Genomic DNA, 23,743 nt, shown 5'->3' with positions numbered 1-23,743 from the left:
AAACACCACTTCTCTTTAAAACATCGTGAATGTTATTTGTCGATATCAGATTGTGCCAGTTTTCCTGTGAAACCTGATTTATTGTCGCGTTTATGGCGCTATTCTTTGATCGGCAGAATTCGTTGGCAATATCCAATGACAATGGCAGCCGTTGTGATTTTGGCGTCTAATGGGGCAAGTTTTCTTGCGTTACGTTGATTTTGTTGTTGGCTGGTGCTCCCTGACCAACAATCTGTGAAGAGACGTTTGGGGATCGTCTGGTCAAGGAACCCGACTTGTTCTTGACCAGTGACAAAATCTTTTTCAAGTTGTACTTGAACATAAGTCAGTGACAAGACATTATTGACGGTATTCAAGACGCAGTGGACGGTTTATCCTACAGCAATTAGTAGCGATGCATTTTCAGGAGTTGGGTCGAGGACTGTGGGCTATATTTTAAGGCGATACTTTAAGGCATCCGACAAACCCTACAAGCAGTAACATTACACTTCTGAATTTGTTTCTACATCAGATGCAATAAAGGACGCTAATTGTAAATCGAGAATGGAAAGTATCTCCATTAAAATTGCCACAAAGTATCATGTACCATCAGTTGCTTTGAAACATAGGGGGCTGGGCTGGTGTCAAGGATGAAAAAAAACCTGCTGACTTTTACTGGTGCTATATGATTAGGAGTTTTGTTCAACATGATAAGAATGACTTGGGTGAAGACCTGACGTGGAGAGGTTAACCATTGATGAGTCATTACACAAATCGCTTGCTTTACCTGTTAGTGGGGTATATTTTACGCAGCAGTGTAGTAATCATAGGTACATGTACATGTTTTTAGAGCTCTGGCTTCAAATAAAAATGCCCTTTTCCTAGCTTTTGTAAAAAAAAAGGGTAGCACATGATGTATGTTATTTAATGTATCTAGCGCTGCAGCCAGAATCGTTTAACTAAGTCATGTTTTTCTATGAAATAACATGAAAGTGATGTGCGCGAGTTAATCAAGATTCTAAAAGAGATTGTGCTTTGAAACTCTACTCCTGGTAAATTGCATACACTGTGACAACGGCGAAAAGGGTTGCGTTTTCATAAGCTACTGACACAAAGCCGTCTTTGCCGGAATCCCAGAGACATCTGCCGACGTCCTTCACCTCTTGCCCTTTCTTCTGACCCAAACAGGCCACGCAGACGAGTTTGTACCGGTCGAAGCCTATCAGCTTGACCCGCTGCTTTACCGTGTCGCTGATGGTGCGCGCCTTGGCAGCCATCATGCTGGGGTTCTCGTACCGGACGTCGTCCATGTCCTCCAAGACGTTCTCGATGACCTTACGAACGGGCTTTTCTCGGAAGGGTCGCTCGGGCCCCATCTTGTAGGTGTTGGGCTTTGGTAGGCTGGCGGCCGACGGCCCGCGCACGATGCCGCTCTCCGTGCCCCAGCCGCGCTCCTCCACGCTTAGGGTCCGGCGCGGCACGGAAACCTTGCGGTATCTCTCCGGGTCGCCCATGCTGTGCTTACGGCTACGCAGTTCGGTTCCATCTGAGCTCCCCACCGAGATGTTCCTGGGTCTCCCAGTGCTGCCGAACGACACCTTCCGCGACCTACCCTCCAACTGGTGACCGGTTCCGCCGTCTCCGAGATGTTCGGTCCCCGGCATGTTGTGGGCCAGATCTGCTGGGTTAGGCCGAGTGTACACGGACGTTTTCCGTCGTGGTTTCTGCTCTCCTTGCTCGGTCATGGTTCGTCAGACTGTTTTTCCAAGTCAAAGCATATAAACAAGCCGCCAGCTGGTTGAAAAGCGGTCGAAAGCCTTGTTTGGTTGGGTTGGCTCAAGAGCGCACTTGTTCAAACTTCAAGAGATTTTCTCAACAACACTCATCATCTGGTCTGGCGCAGATGTTCATCGCAGTGAACGGATGAGACCTGTTCTGTATGTGACAAAATATTTTTAAAGTTAGAATAATTATTTGCTTTTTCTGGATTCTTTGCTTTGCATTAAAAGTCACAGAATTTAACGAACACACAGGATAAAAAGAACAAACACCTGAACTTCGAGAAGATACAGGTTGACATGATATTGAGGATAATTACAAGAGCGAAAGGCTAGCCGATCGTCCATTTTAATTTGCATCTTTGTAGATGCTGAACAGCTTAGTTTAGTCACTCCAAACCCCTGGAAATATTGCCTACACCATACCATTAAGGTTGCATTCCGCGAAATGATTGTATTTCTGCAGCGAACTCACTGATGTTTTGTGACCCCACGGGGTTTTTACAATAAAACATGCCATAATCAGGAGGGATCACAGAAACATTTTTATAAATCCCGAATTTTGGACTAGTAGTTTCCAGTCCGGGTTATTTCTTTCACAAAAAGCCCGAAATTGCGGGTCTATTTGGAAAAACAATGAGAGCTGGGCGAACAGTTTGACTATTTTGGATATATCTTTGGGAAAAGGCAAATAAAAACAAATCGTGGGCAAAACCCATACAATTGAAACGAAAAGTGATCTACTGGCCATAATCTTGAATTTCCGGTGACAAAACCGGAGACAAACCTCCTCCGAGAGTCAACAGGCGGCGCTATTTCGCTCTGATTTTTCACTGCTTTCTATGCGTGCACTGAACTAAAGGAAGCCCATTCGAAGACAAGGTAAAATCGACCACGTTTGCAGCCCCGGTGCAGGCAACCAAAGTCCTTCGGGCCTCTTAACCCTCCCCCCGCGGCAACTTGAAAACAAAAACAAAAAAAAGCTGAGTGTTCTTGGGTCATTCAGCTTTCTATTGATTTTCAATTTTAAGTAGGTTACTTAACCAATGTAATGTATAATTATCCACTAAAAACAAACTCAACCCCCCCCAATGAAAGCTCTTAAGTCTGTCATCAGCGGCCATTTTTCAAATGACATCCCTCCAGATTTTCAGTCTCTTGGAACAATTTGTCAATAGCGTTTTTCCGTGCTTGGTCCTGGAATGGGAGCCCTTGAATGTGAAGAATTCATTCTGGGCCATTCTTCCACAATCACACAATTTCTTGGGCCACACAATCTCCTCTTTTTCAAATAAACTCTAGGGTTACTTTTTCAGCGCCTCGGTTTGGCGAAGAATTCTCCTTGAATTGGGCAGAGCATCCCGTATTTTGGTGTAGTGCAACCTTTAAGAGTTGAGACGTCTTCGGACGGACGTGCCGACAGTCCGGGGACTTTACCATATTGATGCGCGCGCATTAATTTAAATTTATCAAGGAAGAGCTGCCAGTGAGATTTGTGTGTAGGCCAATTGTGCATTTTTGCTACATGATGCACTATTGTAGCGTTTTAATCGCTCAGTCTTTACAGAGCGAAATTCTGTGCGGGAACAGTTTTGTTATCTACGTAAATATGAACGACCCGAAGCAATTCTCTGAAATTGCCAAATGGTTAAGCTCGTGGCTAACAGACCGTCAGACGGCGGGTTCGAATCCCACCGGTGACTTTTATTTTCCCAAAGCTTGCTGTCAGTCGGTAGCTATAAGAGACTCGAATTTACCCCCGTCAAATACCAACAGTACCTTAGCCCACGGGATAAGCTCTTCTGCTGGGACTGTCCGCGAAGTCCAGGTGAGCGCCTTAGTACAGGTTCGAGACGTATGGCCGACTCGGCGGCCAGGGCTTAGGGGCTTGTCTCGTTTCCTCCCTTGCATGGTCGCTCAAACTCTTTTTAGAGTTAAATGGATGGGCAGGGAGGAAGTGTGGTGGGCCGGGAACCCCGAGATCCCAGAAGAGTCCTATATGGAAGCCGGTAACTGCGATTCCTTGCGAATTTCAGGAGTCCGTGCGCCTGAATGCTTGGTCAACACCACATAACTTTTACATTTTTCCCTCACCTATTTATTTTTTTTATTAATTTCGTGAGCGCAAAACTCTCAAGGCATTTTTCTGGGTTGAATACACGGATCACTTTTTTATTCATAATCTTAATTTCTTAAATGTTCGACAATAAAACCGATTTCAACCGTGTTTGGGTCCATTTCTGCCTAGTGATCTCAATCGAAAAAACAGCAACGTATCTGTATAGTGAATTTTTATTATTGACGGTGCAAGAGAAACATATCAAGGGGCGGCACAGTCTGGCAACAGTCGTCTCCTTATTTCATTGATGGAAAAACATTCAGTACAATTTCGCTTGCTTTCAACTGCAGAATCACTTGATATTTTCAAACAAAAATCCTTACAAAAGACATGCAAGTCCCACTTATTTGGATTAATATTCTTGCGTCACGCCAACAGATCTGCTTCCCCAAATACAAGCACAAAACTGGTCAAACAAAAGCATAACAAACAAACAATCCCTATAGTTGTTTGAATTTTTTAACAACAGAAAATAACAGAGAATCCACTGGATGTCGAATAAGTAAAGATTTTGGTTTTACCCTAATCGCGTCCCAAACGCTGTATACAGCCTCTGTATCACGGCGCACTCCATTCAGTTTTGTTTTTATCTCCACGTAACCCACGTTACATTTAATTTTGGCAAGACCGAAACTTCATGTTGTCATTTATATCTAGAGCCTCACTGGCCTTACATTTTATATCAGAATTCGAGTTACAAAAAGGGACAAGGGAAAAAAGCCACCCAAGTTACTTGGTCAGGAATATGTCTCTTTTCGAACTCAAATAGAACACCACCAAAATTTACCTGCCATTTCTCAAAACTTAAGAAAATATCAAATGCAAGTATTGACCATTCCGTATTTCCCTAGGTGCTGTGCATGAAAACGGCATGATGAAACACCGTCTTTGGAGTTACGATGAACTCCTGCAAATACGGTTGTGATTGTACACACACAACACAAAGTTGGCGTATATCTTCTTTTTTTTTCTTTAACTCGTGTACAATTTGTCTAAAATGTACCTTTTTATTCAACCGCCGGCCTTGAGAATCACAACCTTGACTTAACACTGGCTTGTACACAGACTGACGTATGTGAAATGGCATAAATGATGGCGTGATCTTGTGATTTATAAATAAAATGTAACTTGGATAAAGATGCAAGATGACTTGTCAAAGAAGATATTAGATTTGGACCATCTGAATTTCCAACTTTTTATTTCAATGACAGCTACAATTAAATTGTTTTCACGTAAACCCTCAAAATGCACCTTTCTGTCTCAGTTAACCTTGCTTTCAACTTTTGTTTCACTGTTTTCAAAGGGTGCTCTAATTGATGCCAGTTTTGTTTTCACGGTAACGAAGATTCCCATATTCAAGCGCAACAGCCATGCTTTCCCAGTTAGGGTTGGGGCTAGGGTTAGGATAATAGGGTTAGGGTTAGGGACAGGGTTAGGGTTACAGATAGGGTTAGGGGTAGGGTGATGGTTAGGATTGGGGTTGTGGTTAGGGTTAGTAATATATAGGTTTGTGGTTAGGGCTAGGGTTAGTGTTAGGGGTAGGGTGAGGGTTAGGATTGGGTCGTGGTTAGGGTTAGATTGAGTGATATATAGGTTTGTGGTTAGGGTTAGGGGTAGGGTGTGGGTTAGGATCAGGGGTGTGGTTAGGATTAGGTTTAGCGATATATAGGTTTGTGGTTAGGGCTAGGGTTAGGATAATAGGGTTGGGGTTAGAAATAGGGTTAGGGTTACAGATAGGGTTAGGGGTAGGGGTAGGGGGATGGTTAGGATTGGGGTTAGGGTTAGTGATATATAGGTTTGTGGTTAGGGCTAGGGTTAGGGTTAGGGGTAGGGTGAGGGGTTAGGGTTAGTGTTAGGGTTAGGATAATACGGTTGGGGTTAGGAATAGGGTTAGGGTTACAGATAGGGTTAGGGGTAGGGGTAGTGGTAGGGTGATGGTTAGGATTGGGGTTGGGGTTAGGGTTAGTGATATATAGGTTTGTGGTTAGGGTTAGGGGTAGGGTGAGGGTTAGGATTGGGGTTGGGTTTAGGGTTAGTGATATATAGGTTTGTGGTTAGGGTTAGGGACAGTGGGGTGAGGGATATTCTTGGCGTTAGGGTTAGGATAGTGTGAGTGTTGGTGATTGGGTTAGAGAAAGGGATAGTTTTCGCTATATATTCACATCAACATTTTACACAACTGAAAATACGACAACTCAAGTCAACATATTTAAAATATGTTATAAAAATAACAGGAACAGTGCTCACTTTTCAAGCAAAGAGGCTTGCTTCACAGGGCAAAGTATCGGAATAACTAAACTATGTATCAGATCCACCACACAACTGAACATTTTAGTCCTATTTATCAGAACTGTTGGTGTTCCCGATTCACTCCAAACCCCTGGAAATATTGCCTACACCATACCATTAAGGTTGCATTCCGCGAAATGATTGTATTTCTGTAGCGAACTCATTGATGTTTTGTGACCCCACGGGGTTTTTACAATAAAACATGCCATAATCAGGAGGGATCACAGAAACATTTTTATAAATCCCGAATTTTGGACTGGTAGTTTCCAGTCCGGGTTATTTCTTTCACAAAAAGCCCGAAATTGCGGGCCTATTTGGAAAAACAATGAGAGCTGGGCGAACAGTTTGACTATTTTGGATATATCTTTGGGAAAAGGCAAATAAAAACAAATCGTGGGTAAAACCCATACAATTGAAACGAAAAGTGATCTACTGGCCATAATCTTGAATTTCCGGTGACAAAACCGGAGACAAACCTCCCCTGAGAGTCAACAGGCGGCGCTATTTCGCTCTGATTTTTCACTGCTTTCTATGCGTGCACTGAACTAAAGGAAGCCCATTCGAAGACAAGGTAAAATCGGGCGACCACGTTTGCAGCCCCGGTGCAGGCAACCAAAGTCCTTCGGGCCTCTTAACCCTTCCCCTTGCTAAAATCCAAATTCTTAGAGCAAAATTCCTTAGTTTGATAATGAAGGACAAACATGAGCTTTTCAAGGCAATGCAGAAACAAAAAAATACAAGCTTTGGACAGTTGTACGTTCAATTTCAAGAACTACAGGGCCTAGATTGAAATAATTTACTCCTGAAATATCACTGTAGCTGTGGAAATGTGTTTTATTTCCCTTTGTGGTTAAAGAAATTTTGGAAAGACGTCATTATGTATTCTGCTGGGTGCTTCCACTTTGTAATAACTGCAGTTTTTGAAGCAATGACGGAAACTAGGGAAAGTGTGTTCTTTCCGAAAAAATAACTGAAGGTTGTGTTTGCATTTAATGATATTACTTATCCGAAAATTTTTGTACATTTTCAAAATTTCATTTCGTTTCCACTATTTTATCCCGCCATAGAAAACAACGATCAAGCACACCCTTCCTTCAATGCACACATTATTATAGTTTTTTACCTTTACTCCAAGTTTTCCTGTGAGTGAACTGCGTCGTCGAATCAATCCAAACCGGGCAGATACAAGAGAAATATACCTCACCCCACGACGGAAGATGGCTTCCACTGATCTGAACAGCTAGCTTGTTGTTGCAGTCGCTATCGCAAGGCGCGCATTGTACAGGTGACCGCGTAACCAAGACCAACAGCCTATTAATTTCAGTCGATCAAAAGTCCACGTTGAATATGAACTTGAAAATAAAGTAGAATGATAAATTGATTGATGGCCCACTAAACTGTCTGAATGGTTCCTTTTGATAAGAGCATGAAAGGCATCGCACAACGGATTATTTCACCAGCGAACTCGGAAGAGTACTCTGTACGTGGGCACTCCCACTCAAGCAAGTCCAAGTGTAGAAAATAAATATTTTTCCCGTCTGTACATGTAATACGATTCTTTCTTTTAAAAAATATCCGTTTGGAACCCTCTACTCTTTCATTGCGTGCACACATGCATGTAAAGCTGCCCGCGAAAAGTACATACAAACTTGCACGAACAATGTAGCAGTTACTATAGCGACGCTTGTTTAGCTGGGCCCCATATGGGTTAAGTAAGCACCCTGTTGGTACCCGCGTTCCTAAGCAGCATCAGAGGACCATGCGCTTAATCTTTCCAATAACTGATGGCCCGTGACAAGGGGAAAGAATAAGTTTTTGAACTCGAACGACCCAAGCTGCCACATATTGCTTCCCCTCTGCGCGGAAATTGGAGCCGTTTTGCAGACATCATACAGCACAGCAGCTCGCCTAACCTCGCAGTCGGTTATGCATGTGTACATTGAGTGAACTGGTAAAAAGTAACAGGATCTAGTCAGTGTCATGCAGCAGGAGTGACCATGCTGACATGGGTGCTGAGGAACCGGGGGCAGGGGTGTATACAGGTCTTGGACTGGGGAAGCAAAGACTGGATTTAAAAAGAAAATAAATGTCCAACTTAAACGAATTATCTTTACCATCCACTCAAAAGGAAACGTGGCAATGTTTTTTTCTGAAATGCTTATGTTTTCGGTTTCTTTTCTTTTTTGAAAATGGCATCATAGGGCAGGGAAACCCCGCTCGTTTGATATGCTACTGGATGGAGGAAGGGGTAAAGGGAACTTGTGGCCTCTTTTCCGGAGGAGGGCCGGGGGTGAGTAGAATAGAAAAAGACGAGTGTGTAGAAATCAATATAAATATCGATAGAATCGCTAATTCTAAAACGCTCTGAAAACAAGCCTTGCACTATAGAAAAAGGGACTAAAACGCAGCTGTACGCCATAAAATCTTTGGAAAGAACCTTCAAAGTGTCTAATGATGCTCATTACTCCTTCCCTTAGTTTGCTTGATGATGCTCAGCATGGACGGGGTACTGGTCAAGTCGTTCCGAGCCAAGTCATCCCCTACTTATCAGGGGAAGAACGTTCCAAGAATGCAGGGGCGGCTGTTTCTGCTCTGGGAGCGCTATCCAGCGGGCGAGCTGAGAACTTCCGATCTCCTTGCCAAATGCAAGCATTTCACTGGACCATCGCTGTACGCAAACCAGGCCTGAATCATCAAACCAACCGGTTCTTTTCAGAGCCGACACACTTTCAAAAGAGATAATGCAGTCTTGTCTGATAAATGATTATTAAATGAAATAACTCAAATAAAATAAATAGAAAAAAATCCCAATAAAAGAAAAAGAGAAAATGAATTACCCCAGCAAAAACTTGATAAGTAAAAAATAAAATAAATTACCCCCCATAAGTTGCCGCAGTAAAACCTTGATGAACAAAAAAGATAATAAATACATCCCCCCCAAAAAAATAAATTACTACAGTAAAAACTTGATGAGTAATAAGGAAAATAATTTATTTCCCAAAATAAATTGCCTCAGTAAATTATTACAATTTAATTATTTATACGGGGGACGACTTGACTAGGGGACTAGTTGACTCGGGAACGAGTTGACCCGGGGATGACTTGATCCGGGGACGGCATGGTGTTCTAGATTTAACTGGGTGATGACATGAATATTACTGTTTAACGGCAATTCCTGTACGCTTCCACCGCCTTTTCCGTTCTGGCATCAACTGGGAAGTTGAGGGATGTTTGAAGATAATCAAATATAACTTAGATCTGGGCGACCGAAGGAGAGGGGGTAGGGCAGCCAGTACCCCCACCCCTTTTTTCGACGGGTAAATCCTCCCCCTCCATATGCATTTTGGTAGACGGAAAAGGAGGCCACGGTGAGCAACGTGCATCATAATGCTCAGGACGCATAAAGTACATACTGTACAGTTTCTGAGCGTAATATGCATATTATGACGCAAATCGTTCAGTGTGGCCTCCTTTTTCGTCTACCCTCCACTTTTGTCAGGTCCTATGACGGGGTGGGGGGCTTCATGGATCGGTCTGTCTGTTAACCGCTGATGGTCTAACAACTCGAGGCCCCCTTTTTGACAATCATTGCACGGCCGATGCCATGACATAACATAATTGTTACTGCATTCAGAAAATAAGTAAACTTATGATATGGAAAATGTGCACGAAGTGGTTGTCAGTTATCAGTACTGAAGTTGAGTATAAAAACATGTTACCATGGGTACGAGTTCAGAGTTTTCTGCACAGGAACAGGTACCACAACATGCCATTGGAAGAGTATGAAAATGATGTTGCTGTTTCTGGTAATATTGAAAAGAAAATTCTCCTTTAAAGGTCCCAATCGTTAGGTCTTGAACTTAAGACACCACCACCTTGAGCTCCAGGCAGTTTGGGCACTGGGGGCTTTTCAGTCCACAGTTTTTTGGTGGTGCAGGGAAATCCTCAACCTGCCATACACTGACTAGCGCCCCTGTGCGTTTTGGTGAAGTGAGTGTTTCAACTTGTAATTGTATCCATGCAAAAGTTTTGGGGTCGTTTATTATTCAATAGCCATTTTATTCAACGGCCTGTCCATCGTCCTTGTTACTTCGGACCATAGGACCTACAATGATGTTTCGTTCTGAAATTTTCAGTAATTTTAATTGTAACAATAATCTGCAGTAATTGCGTTTGTTCATGAAAGTAGAAATCTCGACACCAACTACTCGTAACTGGTTGCGAAAGTGACGAAAGATTTAATCACGTGACCACCTTTTACTGAATGGAGTGGGACCCTTAGAAACTGTACATGCGTTTGACAATACACGTACACAAAGTGTAGGTCCAATTAAAAGTGCACGTTCGAAAGTGAGTGAGGAGGGGCTCGAGGGTTTATGAGATTGTTTTGTTGAAATTCTTCGCCAACATGAAAACTCGGTTAAGTTGGACGGCAAGTGACTATACTAAATCATGACGTCTGCACCAGTTACTGTGGGGAGGCCGCCTTCAGAGCAGGTAAGTTCAAAAGACTGAAGTTTGGTTGAAACTTGGAAGTTGAGTTCACCGTCGTGACCGTCGAGCGGGCGTAAGTATGATGTACCGTCAGCAGACCTACACACACATGACACACTAGTTACTCGGGCCACACTTACCGACACGACAGTTGACCAAATTTACCAGTCACGCCAACTGACCACCAGCTGTCTAGATGTGTCCAAAAACATCTATGTGTCACCAATCATTCGTTTAGCCTAGCCAGCTTCACATAATGTATTATAGGCCTATGGGACTTCCATCATGTCCGTTCCATGAATGTAGGAACTTGAACCACGGGGTGGCTCTCTCTGGCTAGAGAGGTAGGCAGACCATAGAGCTTGTAGAGTTTGTAGCTCTATGGGCAGACCGAGAAGCCCTGTAGTAGTCAGGACTCTTAAGGGGTCGTTCATTTCTCCTTATTTTAAGGTTAAATGGTTACAAGATGAACATGGTGAACTTGTCCTGGAGTGTGTCTGCTGTCGTGCTGACACATCCCAGGACATTGAGTGCACATATCAGCAATAAAGATTAAAGGTTCATGCAGGAGCTGCATAATAAATTTTGTGGCCATTTGGTTAACCAGCAGTCATGGCTTGGTTGGTATGGGTAGCTCTGATACCAGGGAATGGTACTGGCAAGCAGGGTTTGTACATTTGTTCTGGTACCCTTGTTTTCTTCATTTTCTTTTCCTGTTCTTTTAACTTAAGTAGCTGATTGAAATGTAATAGCAGTTTTCCATTTCTTAAATTTATAGTTTGCAGGATTGTCTTTTGTTAGAGGAGAAAGGTCTGACAACTGTTTTTTCTGCTCTCAAAGCAAGGCACATGCACGCACACTGCACATGTGTGGTTGAATTGCTGCTTGTGCAATTTATGTGAATGACTCATGGGCTTGTTTGCAATTAAATTGATCTAAATACTGACAGCGTGAAGGACTGTTTGTCAAACCCCTCAAATTTCTACATGATTTACCAAAACAATTTTAGATCATGTCATGGCATCATTCATTTATATGTTTACTCCTTGCTATTCTTTGATTGCTTGGTATATGTGCAATGCATAGTTTGGATGTCATATTCCATTTTTTCGCAGACCTGTGTACTAGGGCCCAATCCCACAGCGCTGCTCTACACACGATTTCACGCTAACAGAGGCTACACATATTTCGTGGGGATTGTAAGCAGTAAGCTTAGCCAAAGGCATGCTAACCTTGGATTAAAATTTGCTTAAACTTAATGGAACTCTCTATGCGTGCACAACCATGACATTAGCCAAGCACTGCTATGAAATATTGCATAAGGTAAGCGAATTTCTCGACTAAAGTAAGCACGGTTTTGCTGCTTACTGTTGAGGTGCTCCATGAAATTGGGTCCAGGTCTGTTTAGCTGCATCAATAAATTTCAAAAGTAGTTCGAGAGAGCTTTGCATTTTTTTTATTCGGAGCTGAGAGGTGGGGCTTTGTCTGACTATAAATCTACTGGTACCATTCCATGAAGATAAATTACTGTCAGGTTTTATGATTCAAGGACATGGTGCAGTCACAGGGAGCAAACGGCACTTATTCAGTGGGGTTTGGTTGCTAAGAAACCAACAGGTTGCCATGAAACATTAAAAAAGGGACGGACCATAACGAGTTTTCAGATTTGGATGTGAATAGGTACAGTTAGAAATTTGTTGCCAAGGCGGTATCATCTCATTCTGATGCCATAACAACAGACTGTTGTCTGTTTGCACCTGAAGACTTTCTGGACTGCTTGTGACAATGGGAGGATCTGCGTATTGTGTGACCAGTTGATTAAATTTGTAGAGGTTGTTTCTGTGCTGGAAGAAACTAGATGGCTGACAAATTCAGCATAGCTGTAAGTTTTTTATAATCTGATATTTTGAATTTTCTTCTGACAGATGTTTTGGACTGTTGATTGCAGGTGTACAGTAGGTGTTGTAGTCAAGTGAACCCTAAAAAATGGATGAAACTAAATATGAGTTGAAGTCATGTTAAACTATGTAGAAAAAGCAGTCCACCGGTGTGTATCAACCTACATGTTGAAAAATCTCATATCCAGTCCAGAGTCGGTGCATACTGGTATGTAACACATACATGTACATGTACATACACGTACAATGAACTTGTATGCATGAACCTCATGCAGCACTTTTCCATTATGAAATGGTGAAAAGAAAAGGAAAAAAGGGAATTTTCATTGTGAAAATTCTCCTTTCCATTTTTAATATAATGCAACAAATATCTGTTTCACCATTAACAGGTATGGTGTGTAATGCACAAGATTTAACTGAAACTGGCTGGATAAGAGTGTCTGCTAAAAATTTGGCCTTCCTCCAAATCGAAAAATGATTTTAAAATTGCGCATACTGAAAATTCTGTTTTCTTACCTTAGGATGCATGCTTTGTAATGTGTGTAAATTTGTAAATCAGTACATTATGTTGGTAAGATTTTTGTTAGTTTTTGTAGTACATGTAATGTACCTTTACTGTGTAGAGATAAGTTATTTGTAAGATACATGTACATGTACACTTGTGAATAAGTTCAAAGTTTCAGACAAAATTATACTAGTGAAGCAGAATAACCATTTTTTCCCACATGCATGATTTATTACCAACATTTCCATGTCACAACTTTCCATCAAGGGCCAGTGGCAATACAAAAGTGTAGTTGCTTTGTGGGAACACTCGTTTGAATATGACCCAGAGGATGGATTACAATGATCACGGATTGTAAAAACTTTTTTTTTGGCACCGTCTTGTTTACAGTTAATGACAAGATCTGTTGAGTTGCACTTATCAAGGGGGTCCTGGCTGTTGATAGGTTCTGCATGATGTGTCAGAGATAACATTTGACCTCTCATGAAAGAGGGGTTAATTGATCAAGTGCTTACAAGTGCACAGTAGTGTTACATCAAGGCCCAACGTACATTTACATGTACATGCAATGTATTTTTACCATCAACTTTGACCCATTGTACATGTACATTGTAAATTATGTGTTGATGAATGTGTAGTACCATATTAGGAAATGCACAAAAGGCTACAACAGGGTGAGTTTCGTCACTTCTGAGTCTTTTTCAGCCCTTGACTGAAACGGGATGTGTGATGCAAATCCTGAAAATTAGAATTATACTGGTGTCAATTTCTACCGGTAAACATTGACCGGTAAAATCGTAATTTATTTTCTCCAGAACAATACTTACTGCATGTATTTACTGATATTACGCGCAGTGTTTAATTTTTTTTCACTCAGTTGGTGGACCTTCATGTCTACCTGGTGCCCAAGGAAGCCTGGAATGAGAAATACCGCAGTGCTTACAATGATGTCATCGATCAGACCATCTCAGCCGGCTTCGTCAGGTATTTGCTAAGACTGCCCTAAAGACTAATAAAAAATGTGATTCACATGATTGAAGTGTGCACACGGGTGTTGTGCATAATTTGTATATTTTCAAATCAGATTACAATCTTTAAGGTCTGGAAAACCTTTAGTCAAATTATAAATTCGTGATTATGGGGAAAAAATATTTTGACACAAGCAATCAAATATATATGCCGTGCCAGGGCAGCTTTAAATATCAGTGATGAGCAATTCAGAAGGATAACTGCCCGCGTAAACCTCTCATTTAAAAAATCTCAAACTCTTACTACTTTCAGAGTCTGGCCAGAGCTGAGTCTGTACTACCTCAGGAACCAGATCCTGGAGCAGCTTGGCTACGATGTGCTACCCACTGAGTATGTGTTCCTCAGGAGCGTAGGTCGATGCCTGACACAGGTGAGTGGGTTATCCATTACAGCTGAGGACTTGGAACAAAGGGTTGCTGGACGGAACAGTGATCACGAGTAATTGAGAATGATTCTTGAGTGGTTTTCATTGTATACATGTACAAACCTTGGTGGACATTTTAGTAAAGAGTTAAGTCAAATAGCGAGAACATACACACATGTATACATACAATAGTATGTATTTACTGTGATAGTGAAATCAGACAGTTGGAGTAAAGTGGTATTAAATTTTCAAGAACAATAGTCCTACATGTAGCCCCACCAAGCTGGCTTTCACATCTGATTCAGTCATTTTTGCTGTTGTCATCAGGAAATTCTGACAAAAGTTGTCAAGCAAGGATTGTTGACCCTCTATCAACCTGCTTATCGTGTAAATGACTGTTGAAGTGTTTGGCTATATATACACGTACCTGTCAGTGAATAATTGCCAGATAAACACAATGAAAGCAAAATAGGAAGAGTTTTATAATCACCGTGTGGTGGTAGTGTTACATTTTGCTGCGAAAGACTGCAGATTTTTCTCAAATCATTAAACTGAATGTGAAGCAATGATAAGGGAAAGACTTTTTTACCAGATTATCTGTAGAAACTCAAGGTTGACTGGTGGCCCTCCTCTGTTGTACATGTACATGTATTATTTACATGTGCATGTGCATGTATTAGATTTTCTGTAGTGAAGGTTTGTTAGTTGGTAAGCTTATTGCCATGAGATTAGTACTTTACCCACTTGTTCATGTACAAGTACATGTACCCTACTTGAACACCCCCCCTGTACAATGTACTTTGTGTACTGTAGCCATTAGAAGAGTTATCAGCAGAGGCCTTCTCAGCTGCAGACTGCATGGTTGCTGGGCACAGGTGTTTGATTAATGAGTGTCTATTTGTGTTGTCTTAGCAAATATTGTGTTAGTCTTCCATAATAGGTAAGTTGTTGATCCCCCCCACCTTATAAAAAGAAAATCCAGAGCTGTCCGTTAAAGCTTCTGGTGGGGCAGGTGGGATTTTGTGAAAAGAAAGGCAGTGCACATTAATCAATGGACTCTGATAAGAGGGAAGGATTAATGTGCTCCTCACTTATTCTACATATAATTTATACAGCAACTCTCTTTCTTTCATATTGGTGTAGAATAACAGATTATTATTCAAAGTTTTAAATCTTACACAGGGCGACAAAAATATAGTAATACGGTAGAATGTACGGTATTGAAAGTTGAAGTGATGGGACACTTCCTAGTGAATTTCATTGGGCTAGAGTTATTTTAAAATGTCAGGAGACATGTCTGATTGCAGTCCAAAACCTGTTCCAGCGTGGACAGTACATGTACTCAAAATTCATGAGTGAGTCAATTACATGTACATGTGTATAAATATGGACATGTGGGAAGTGTGTTATTTTTTATGGGGGGGGGGGAAATGAATAAAAAACCATAAAATTCTATTTGCATACACCTGTTCTGTTGTGTGAAACAAAACAAATTTGTTTACTGGGGAAATACGTGTACAGTTTGTGCCTGATCAGCCTTGACAACAGAGTACATCCTACATTGTTCATCTGCGGCAAAGATGGTTCTTCGTTGCTCGCACGTGTTCACTCCTTGTTCTGTTCGCAGGGATCGCTTTCTGTTTGTAATGGTCATATGCCCTTATGTGGGCAGTGCAAACATCATCAACAATGCTTGGTTTCACGGTTGGCTGGTCCATTGTTTATTGTTGCTATGCAACTTCTGAACTAGATGGAACACGATCGGCTACACACAACGTAACCCCAAATTGCCAACACGCCTGGCTCATTATTAATTTGCAGGATTTGACCTTAAATTTCCAAATGTTTGGAGGGGTTGTAATTAGGAAGGGATAATCTTGGATTTGAGCTTAAATTTCCAAATGTTTGGAGGGGTTGTAATTAGGAAGGGATATGGTTTCTTGAATTACGGAAGAAGCCGAAAGTTGAAATATAGTTCAGTAAAGAAGGAGTAATTTTTAACAGATTTTTAAAAACTCAGTCAGGAATTTCTATGTACACATATCCGTAGTTTTTTTTTTTTTTCAACCTTTACTGGAGTACTGGCATGTCAATTTTATATTTTTAGTTCAATATCTTGAACTTTAAAAGCAGACTTGTAAGATATTCCACTTGCTATAAGATTGTAGTGCTCCAATGATTTTCTTCCAAAGCTTTGTGTAATTTGATTGCCTTTAAAGGTTTCAGCCAGGACTTAATACCCTCAAAATTGTTAAAGTAGGCTCTCTGGACGAGTCATCTTTACACAATATGGACATGGAAAAAAATGGTTGCAGAGGTTACCCACATTTTTAACAAGTTTTTGAAACGCATTGATACTGGTACTATAAATTTCAGTAATTGAAAGAAAGACATCCAATTTTGGCTTGAAATATTGATGTATACATAGTCTTCATGTAGCCAGTATGTTTACAGTTGCAAAAAGGCCTCAATGCTTGCTGGCTGCAGTGGTTGCTTTTTCCAAAAGTCCTCAATCATGTCAATAGAGTTCACAGTAGAAATTCAGAGTGGAGAAAGGTGCAAGTTCTGTGTACAGCAGGTGACTGAAGCTTAAAGAGACGCCTTTCAGACAGAAGTCATCCGTTTATCTCATCCACCAGTCAAAGTCAATCTAAAATCTGTATGTAAGTCCCACAAATCCTGTTGCTGTCAGCCTGCATCAAGCTCAGATTAGGAAAGGCCCAAATCTTTTCCATCAAAACTGTGCCTGATCATGGTTAAAAGATGATCGCCCACTATGCCCTGCTAGGCTACACAAACGAGGCCGAGACATACCGTCCCCATAATAGATGGCATTTAGGATTACACACAGCTAGACCCCGCTCATGCTTTTGAGTCGCTTTTGTTGTGACTGTGAGTAACTGCCACCGTTGTTCCGGCAGCATGTAATCCGTAAAATGTTCTAAAGGTTGATCAATGGTTTAGAAGCTTGTTGGGCATGGCCTCAGGCTCGTTACTAAGAGCTAGTAGGTGCAGACGGAATGGAAAGAAAAAGGAAAGATAGAAAATGGCCCACAGCAACGTAGGTTTGGCAGAAGTACAAATATGAATAAGATCTCACAAGGGTTTGTCAGTGTGTTTTTCTTGCTTAAGGCTAGCCGTGTTTGTTACAATCAATAAATTGACTCAATGTCTGTGGGCTTTGCTCTCTTTTCTTTAGGAGTTTTAGTAATTGTAGGGCAAACAGACAGCCATTAGTTGAAATATGTGCAGGTCAGAGTTCCAGAGAAAGTTCCATTAGTTTTTGCAATATTTAAGCAATAGCTCAAAGGATCAAAGTGTTTGTGTCATGTACATGTAACAAGTCTCTGTGAATGGAGGTCTGTGCCTTGTGTAGAAACTTGAATGTACGTGTACATGTATGTATGTACGGTGTATCCGGTACTTTACATCTACCGCTGCATTGTACATGTACATGTACATGCAGGGGTACTTGACTTTCAAAAAACATTATTTTACGTAAATTTTGTAGGCTTGTAGATTCCAAGTGAATTTTTCTCCTCTTCTTGAAATGTGATGACACTGAAGTAAGTTTCTTTGTCCACCCTGGGACGCCAAGATACCGGTAGGGTGAAGTTTTCTATGTACACTTGCTTATGATAGGGTTATTTGTTACCAACACAAAGGGCCAGTGCTTTTGAAATGATTAAATTGAACTCAGTCGTGAGGAGTTGAAGTTGAAAAAAGATTCGTCCTTCTTTGAAAACAGTTTCAATTTAATTCTTCCTTGTTTTAGTTCATGAATTTAAAGAAAAGAGAGAAAACTTATACCCAAAATCCATCCAGGGAGAACAATTACCATATTTAGTTGGGTACTTTTGTTATCCCAATATGTTAATTTCCAGGTGAAATCCAGACAAGAGTTTGAATTGAAAGTTAAAAACTTCATACCTCCACAGGTAAGGAAATAGATGTTTTTTTTATTGTTTTGCATTTGTTTCCATGCAAGAAAATAAATATTTCTGTATTTGTTTTGAGGAAATGACTTTTAAGTGTGATGTGGCTTTTAAGTATGCCATTTACTAGGAAATCAACGAGGAAATCAATATTTGCAGTGAAACGAAATACTTTTTTTCAGGTATCGTAAGCTTTCATGAATGCATTTTTGCATTTTCGTCCTTCCCTGACATTTACAACCTTATTCCATTGGTCTTGCTACCAGACCCCCTTACCAGAGATCTTTGTCATGGAGGCTAAGCGAGATCCCCTGAACCTGGCCTCGTTCACCAACCATGAAAGAATTGAAGTACTCGGTAAGTCCTCATTTATCTACTGACTAACTGACAGGTACATGTGCATATACATGTAGTTTTGATTTTGATGCAGCTTGCAGGCTTGATGACCCCCGAGATTAAAAATCTCCTTAACACACCATTGATAATATAAGTTTGGATAGATGACTGCGCACCATGATCAATCTTGCTTTATGGGACATACATCATTAAGTGTGATGTGATAAAACAATATTTTGTAGAACAATATATTTACATGTATGTTGTTACTTACATGTATTGCCCCAGGACAATTGCAATCAAATCTTAAAGTTTTCAATCTATTTTGAAATGGAAATGTGCTTAAAAAAGGGAAAAATATTCTGCAGAATTGGACTTTGGTGGTTGATACGTACGCCTCACATATCCTCCAACATCCTGAATTGATTATAGGGATGTTTGACTCGCCATAGCTGCAGTTTTCTGAAGAAATTGTTTACATAGTTGTAAATTGTTGTGAGTTCTATTGACTGCTAGAAAAAATGTTTACTTTGCCACACTGAAGTCCAAATTAATTTGGCAAAGTGACTTCAGCCTGTGTGGAAACAATTCAAAACAAGCTTTTTATGTCTAATGTGTGTGTACGTTAGTTTATAATTTTAGGATTTTACAATTTTTTATGGTTTATGATATTTAGGGTTTTGGATGTCTTTGCCTTCACTACTACCAAATATATTTCAGTGAAATTTATCAGGAAAGTCGTGTCTTAGTGGACTCGACAGTCTGGCATTGGTTTTATAAGAATTCATAGAAAAGTGTTTTTACTAGTCAGTAAAGCATCTCAGTGAAGGGTTTTAACCTTGAATTTCTTTTCTAGATTAAAAAACACCTATTTCACAAAGTTGTTTTCAACTGATGCTGCACTGATACTCTGCATGTGTATAACGTGATGCAAAGGCCCTGTTAAAATTATATTTTATTCTTTTTTTTTTTGGCACTTCAGAAGAGGAAACAATTAGCCCACTTATGGAGGAATCCAAAGGTACAGGCAATAATAGGACCCCAGAATCTGATGCTGAAAATACTGGGACACGCCATGTTGACTCAACAAGTAAACAAAGTAGGCAGAAGTTGTCTAAAATACCACGTAGGGTCCATCCTGCAGGCCTTAAGATGGCTAGCAGACAGACTAGCAGGCAGACCGGTAGACAGGCAGTTGTAAAGACAGGTGTCAGAACAGAAAAACTCTCTTTGACCAAGGCGGAACCAGCAGGGAGAAAGCAGGCAGGACTGCGGGTGGGGGTTGTCACTAGGATAGGTAGGCAACAGGCTGCAGCAGGGAGCAGTGGTGCGCAGGTAGCTAGGAAATCTAGACTAGCTGGTGACAAGCCTCCAAGGCCAACTGCTGGCGCTACAAGGGTACCAGTCAGAGGGAGACAGGCTAGGTTCACTCAGGATGGCGTAGGATCCACAACCACTGGTACTAAGGCTGCTGGTCGAAGAGAGACAAGCCGAGGCACTAAACACAAAGAGGGCAAAGTAGCGCCCACCCAGGAAGGGAAGCCTCATCCTACCCAGGTCCAGGGTAGTTGGAGCACTAGGGCTGGCTTGGAGCATGCGAGTAGAGCGGGAATTAACAGGATAGTTAGGACAGAACAGGAGAGCACAGCAGGAGACACAGCAGGGCAGTCAAAGGATAGGTCAGGTTAGTCAAGATTCTTGAAAGTTCACTGGCTGACGTTTTATTCTTAGAGGACTCTTGCCCTTCACCTTTATATAAAACTGAATGTTTAGATTGCAAATTGAGGAGTTTGGGCTGTAATATTAAAAATTTGAAGATATTTATGACTTGAAATGTCTCACTTCATTCTTATCAGTAAGCAGTTTACGGTGTACATGTATGTCAGTGTTGGAGGTTGAAGTTACAGTTGGAGTTCCCCGGTAAAACTCATTTTAAAGAAGTTAGTAGAGTTTGGTCGAGGTTGTGATTGGCATTTATTAGCTTTGGGTTTTGTATTGTTGCATTATCTACAGTACCATAGTTGTTGGAAGTTATGACCTTCCATCATGTCCATTTTGATGCATTTTCATCCATTCAAACATGGCACGGATTTTAAAACCTATTCTGTGTCTATCCAACCATTAACATATGAGATGCTGCAGAACCTGCCCCCTCGTAGCCAAACCTGTATATACATGTATATAGCTTACTCAATAGCTGCAGAATTTATCTGGTAGAGTGCAAAAGAGCCTCTCATCCAGATGAGCTGAGGTAAATGTACCTCCCCAAAACATGATAAGCAAGTCGTAAAAAGTGCCCCATAAGTTGCTTAGAGATCTGAACTGCACTTGCAATTGGACGGTTTTGGCAGAGGAAAAGTCCAAGGTCTCACATTTTGATGGGAGGATAAACATTACTGTGTATGCACCTGTAATTCTATGGTGATTGATTTTTTTGTATCAAATGGCTATCACTTGTAGCATGCTCATATGTCGTACATCTAGTTGGTGGTAGGCTTACTGATCTCACACTGCATGCCCTGTTCTCCTAACTTCTCGTCATTCTAGGTGCAATTAAGCTTCACAGTGGTCTATTGCATGTTGGACAGCGGGACGTTGGTGTCCAGCATGCTTGGGACACCAGCCAGACTGCCCACGCTAATCACCTTCCAGACATCTCCATGGGTACCCCCTCACCCAATCAGAGTCCCCGTTTCATGTGCCACCATCACAACCAATCATCACATGCCACTCATCAGCACAATGCTAACACAAAGATTACCCACGATGCATCAGATCCTTTACACAGCACAGTTGTAGTACAGCTAACCAACAATACACCAAGATCATCTTCCAGAATACCACATCTAACACACAGAAGTTCACAGACAACCCCCATGCCAGACTTGATCACTGCAAATTCCAGACTGAGTTCTGGAAGCAGCAATCCTTCACAAGGTGCCGCATCACCTCCAAAGAGAAAAATACTGTCAACGAGTAGCCCACCTCAGAAGCAAATTCTCGGCTCACCACAGAGAAGCCCCCCTTTGTCATCCAACAACAGTCTTCCACATCTCACCCCACTGCCCCCTTGCCTTGACCAGACCGCCAATGCCGATTCCAGCCTGAACTCCACCACCAACAACAGTGCCGACAGCAGCGGTCGAGTGTCCACCATCATCCTCCCTTCTGATCCTATTATTAACCACTCTAACCCTGGCCTAAGGACTCCACCTGTTTCCCATCCTCACTCCAGCCAACAGGTGAATGCTGCCCCATCATCTGTTCATCACACTAACCCTAACAGTCCATTTGTTGATGTTTCCCCACCACCAGCTAGAACCTCTACTAACCCACCATCGGAAGCGTCCAGCTCAGCCCACTGGGCTATTCCTCAAACTTATAGGGCTTTTCACGACGAGCACCAACCATCCACGTGTGGTACAACTCCCATCCCTTCCCAAATCCCCAATATTACCCCAGGTGGTGTCCCCCCTTTGAACCTCCATCATCTCGATGCCGTCAAGGGAATGGATCCATCGACACCCCTCAAATCAGGACGGCCAGATACCTACACCAACAACACCAATGAGGATTCTGGTATTGCCGAGTTTACCCCTGATAGAAATGAGCTGGACTATGGACGGCAGCGTAGCGACTCTCTGGAAAGGTCGGTCATCAATTAACAGAGATATCATTCACCACATATTGCAATTCCTTGATCAAAATGTAAAACTTAATCGCATCAATTAAAAAATACTACAGGTCAGACTAAGCTTCAAACCTTGTCATCACTGTTAATAACATGCAGGGTTTCCAAGTAATAAGATAACTATACTCATCTCCCCTCGGTAATGGAGAAGATCACAGTTTTCAAGATAATATTGCAAATTTAACAGTTACGACGTAATGTATCGTGCGCTGTATTATTTAAAGGAAGCAAATGGCTGAGAAGCAGCAAACACCAAGGACGTTTGAAGTAAATCCCAAGGGAAGACCTGAAGGTTTGGATAGCAGGTTGCACTCAGCAGAGCCAGAACCTTTAGACAGAGCACACCTACAGGACAGTGCCAGGCAGCATCCAGCACCAGACAATGCTGCAGCAGTGCAAGAGGCGGAGAGATTAAGGGAAGAGGAAAGAGCCCGGCAAAGAGAGCGCCAGATCCAAGAAGCCACTGCTCAGGAGCAGGCGGAGAGGCAGAGGCAGCTGGAGTCGGCACGGCGGCGAGAGGCCGAGAGATGGGAGAAGGAGAAGCAGGAAGAAGAGGAGAGGCAGAGACTCTTGAAGGCTCGGCAGCAGGAGTTGGAGATGCAACGGCGGCAGGCACTGGCCGCCCAGGAGGCAGCTGCTGCGCAGCAAGCAGCAGCTACTGCCAAGGAGAAGGAAGAAGCAGCTGCAGCACTTCAGCAACGACTCCAGGACGAGGCAGAGGAGCGAGAACTGGAGGAGGAGATCCGGAGACGGCAAGCGGATGAGCTCCGGCAGAGCCGCCAGATGTCCTGGGACCAGGCCCGCAGGAGGGAGCTGGAGGGGGTTACCCCGCTCAGCCAGCGGGCTGGCAGCAGCCAGCAGAAGGACTTGTATGGCCCTCATGCCAGGGACTCTGTCAGGAAGGAATACACTGGGGACTTGTCGGATAGGAAGACAGTAGGGGGAGGAAGTACTAGACAATCCGAGAGAACTCAAGATAGTGCATTATTATTGGATGATGCAGGAAGCAGTGTAGCTTCCAATCGGGTGAGTAGTTGTTTGTACAAGGGAGTTCCGGGTGAGGTCTAACCTGTGAATAATTACTGCATGAATTGAAACTTTTCTTCCACAAATAAGTAAATAAATCGAAGATGTTGGAGTTCAACAAAAAATTCTCTCCTATGGAGCCAAAGCCTCTATAAAAATTTGTGATTTCCCCGTTGATGGCGTTGTAGTCATTTGTCTTCTTTTCTCAAGTTCTAGTTTTAAAATTTGATTGTTTCCCATAAAGATGGGGCCATTACATTATACGGTTTTTACACCAGCCAGAAGATACCAATTGTGAAA

At 42.0% G+C, this 23,743-nt stretch overlaps 2 protein-coding genes across 9 annotated transcripts in view; one reads left to right on the top strand and one right to left on the bottom strand.

Annotated features, from left to right (window-relative positions):
• Nucleotides 1–872: 872 nt before the first annotated feature.
• LOC110989389 (dynein light chain Tctex-type protein 2B-like) lies at nucleotides 873–7,816 on the bottom strand. Its single transcript, XM_022253750.2, has 2 exons — nucleotides 7,289–7,816; nucleotides 873–1,914 (listed from the first exon to the last, which is right to left on the bottom strand). The coding sequence occupies exon 2, from the start codon at nucleotides 1,722–1,724 to the stop codon at nucleotides 1,023–1,025; it is 702 nt and encodes a 233-aa protein (XP_022109442.1). The 5' UTR covers nucleotides 1,725–1,914; nucleotides 7,289–7,816; the 3' UTR covers nucleotides 873–1,022.
• Nucleotides 7,817–10,424: 2,608 nt separating this feature from the next.
• Nucleotides 10,425–23,743, top strand: part of LOC110989385 (uncharacterized) — a 21,171-nt gene continuing 7,852 nt past the window's right edge. The window contains exons 1-9 of one of the 8 annotated variants that reach the window (XM_087143940.1): nucleotides 10,425–10,662; nucleotides 12,423–12,541; nucleotides 13,940–14,046; nucleotides 14,344–14,461; nucleotides 18,340–18,393; nucleotides 18,657–18,747; nucleotides 19,709–20,410; nucleotides 21,274–22,375; nucleotides 22,642–23,443. In XM_087143940.1, the coding sequence (XP_087000066.1) occupies nucleotides 12,518–12,541; nucleotides 13,940–14,046; nucleotides 14,344–14,461; nucleotides 18,340–18,393; nucleotides 18,657–18,747; nucleotides 19,709–20,410; nucleotides 21,274–22,375; nucleotides 22,642–23,443 (3,000 nt within the window). In that variant the 5' untranslated portion in view covers nucleotides 10,425–10,662; nucleotides 12,423–12,517. The remainder of the gene's footprint in view (nucleotides 10,663–12,422; nucleotides 12,542–13,939; nucleotides 14,047–14,343; nucleotides 14,462–18,339; nucleotides 18,394–18,656; nucleotides 18,748–19,708; nucleotides 20,411–21,273; nucleotides 22,376–22,641; nucleotides 23,444–23,743) is intronic. The other 7 variants (XM_087143939.1, XM_087143941.1, XM_022253739.2 and 4 more) reach the window with 7 other exon arrangements.

Source organism: Acanthaster planci, linkage group LG12 (genome assembly GCF_054643075.1).
Source record: "Acanthaster planci isolate LZ-2023a linkage group LG12, COTS_SCS, whole genome shotgun sequence".
NCBI lineage: Eukaryota > Metazoa > Echinodermata > Asteroidea > Valvatida > Acanthasteridae > Acanthaster > Acanthaster planci.
The sequence above is the reverse complement of the archived record's forward strand: the minus strand, read 5'-3'. Positions and strand labels throughout refer to the sequence as shown.

What these genes read in the sequence shown, in the direction of transcription:
- LOC110989389 (XM_022253750.2), bottom strand. Translation starts at nt 1,724, where the DNA reads ATGACCGAGCAAGGAGAGCAGAAACCACGACGGAAAACGTCCGTGTAC.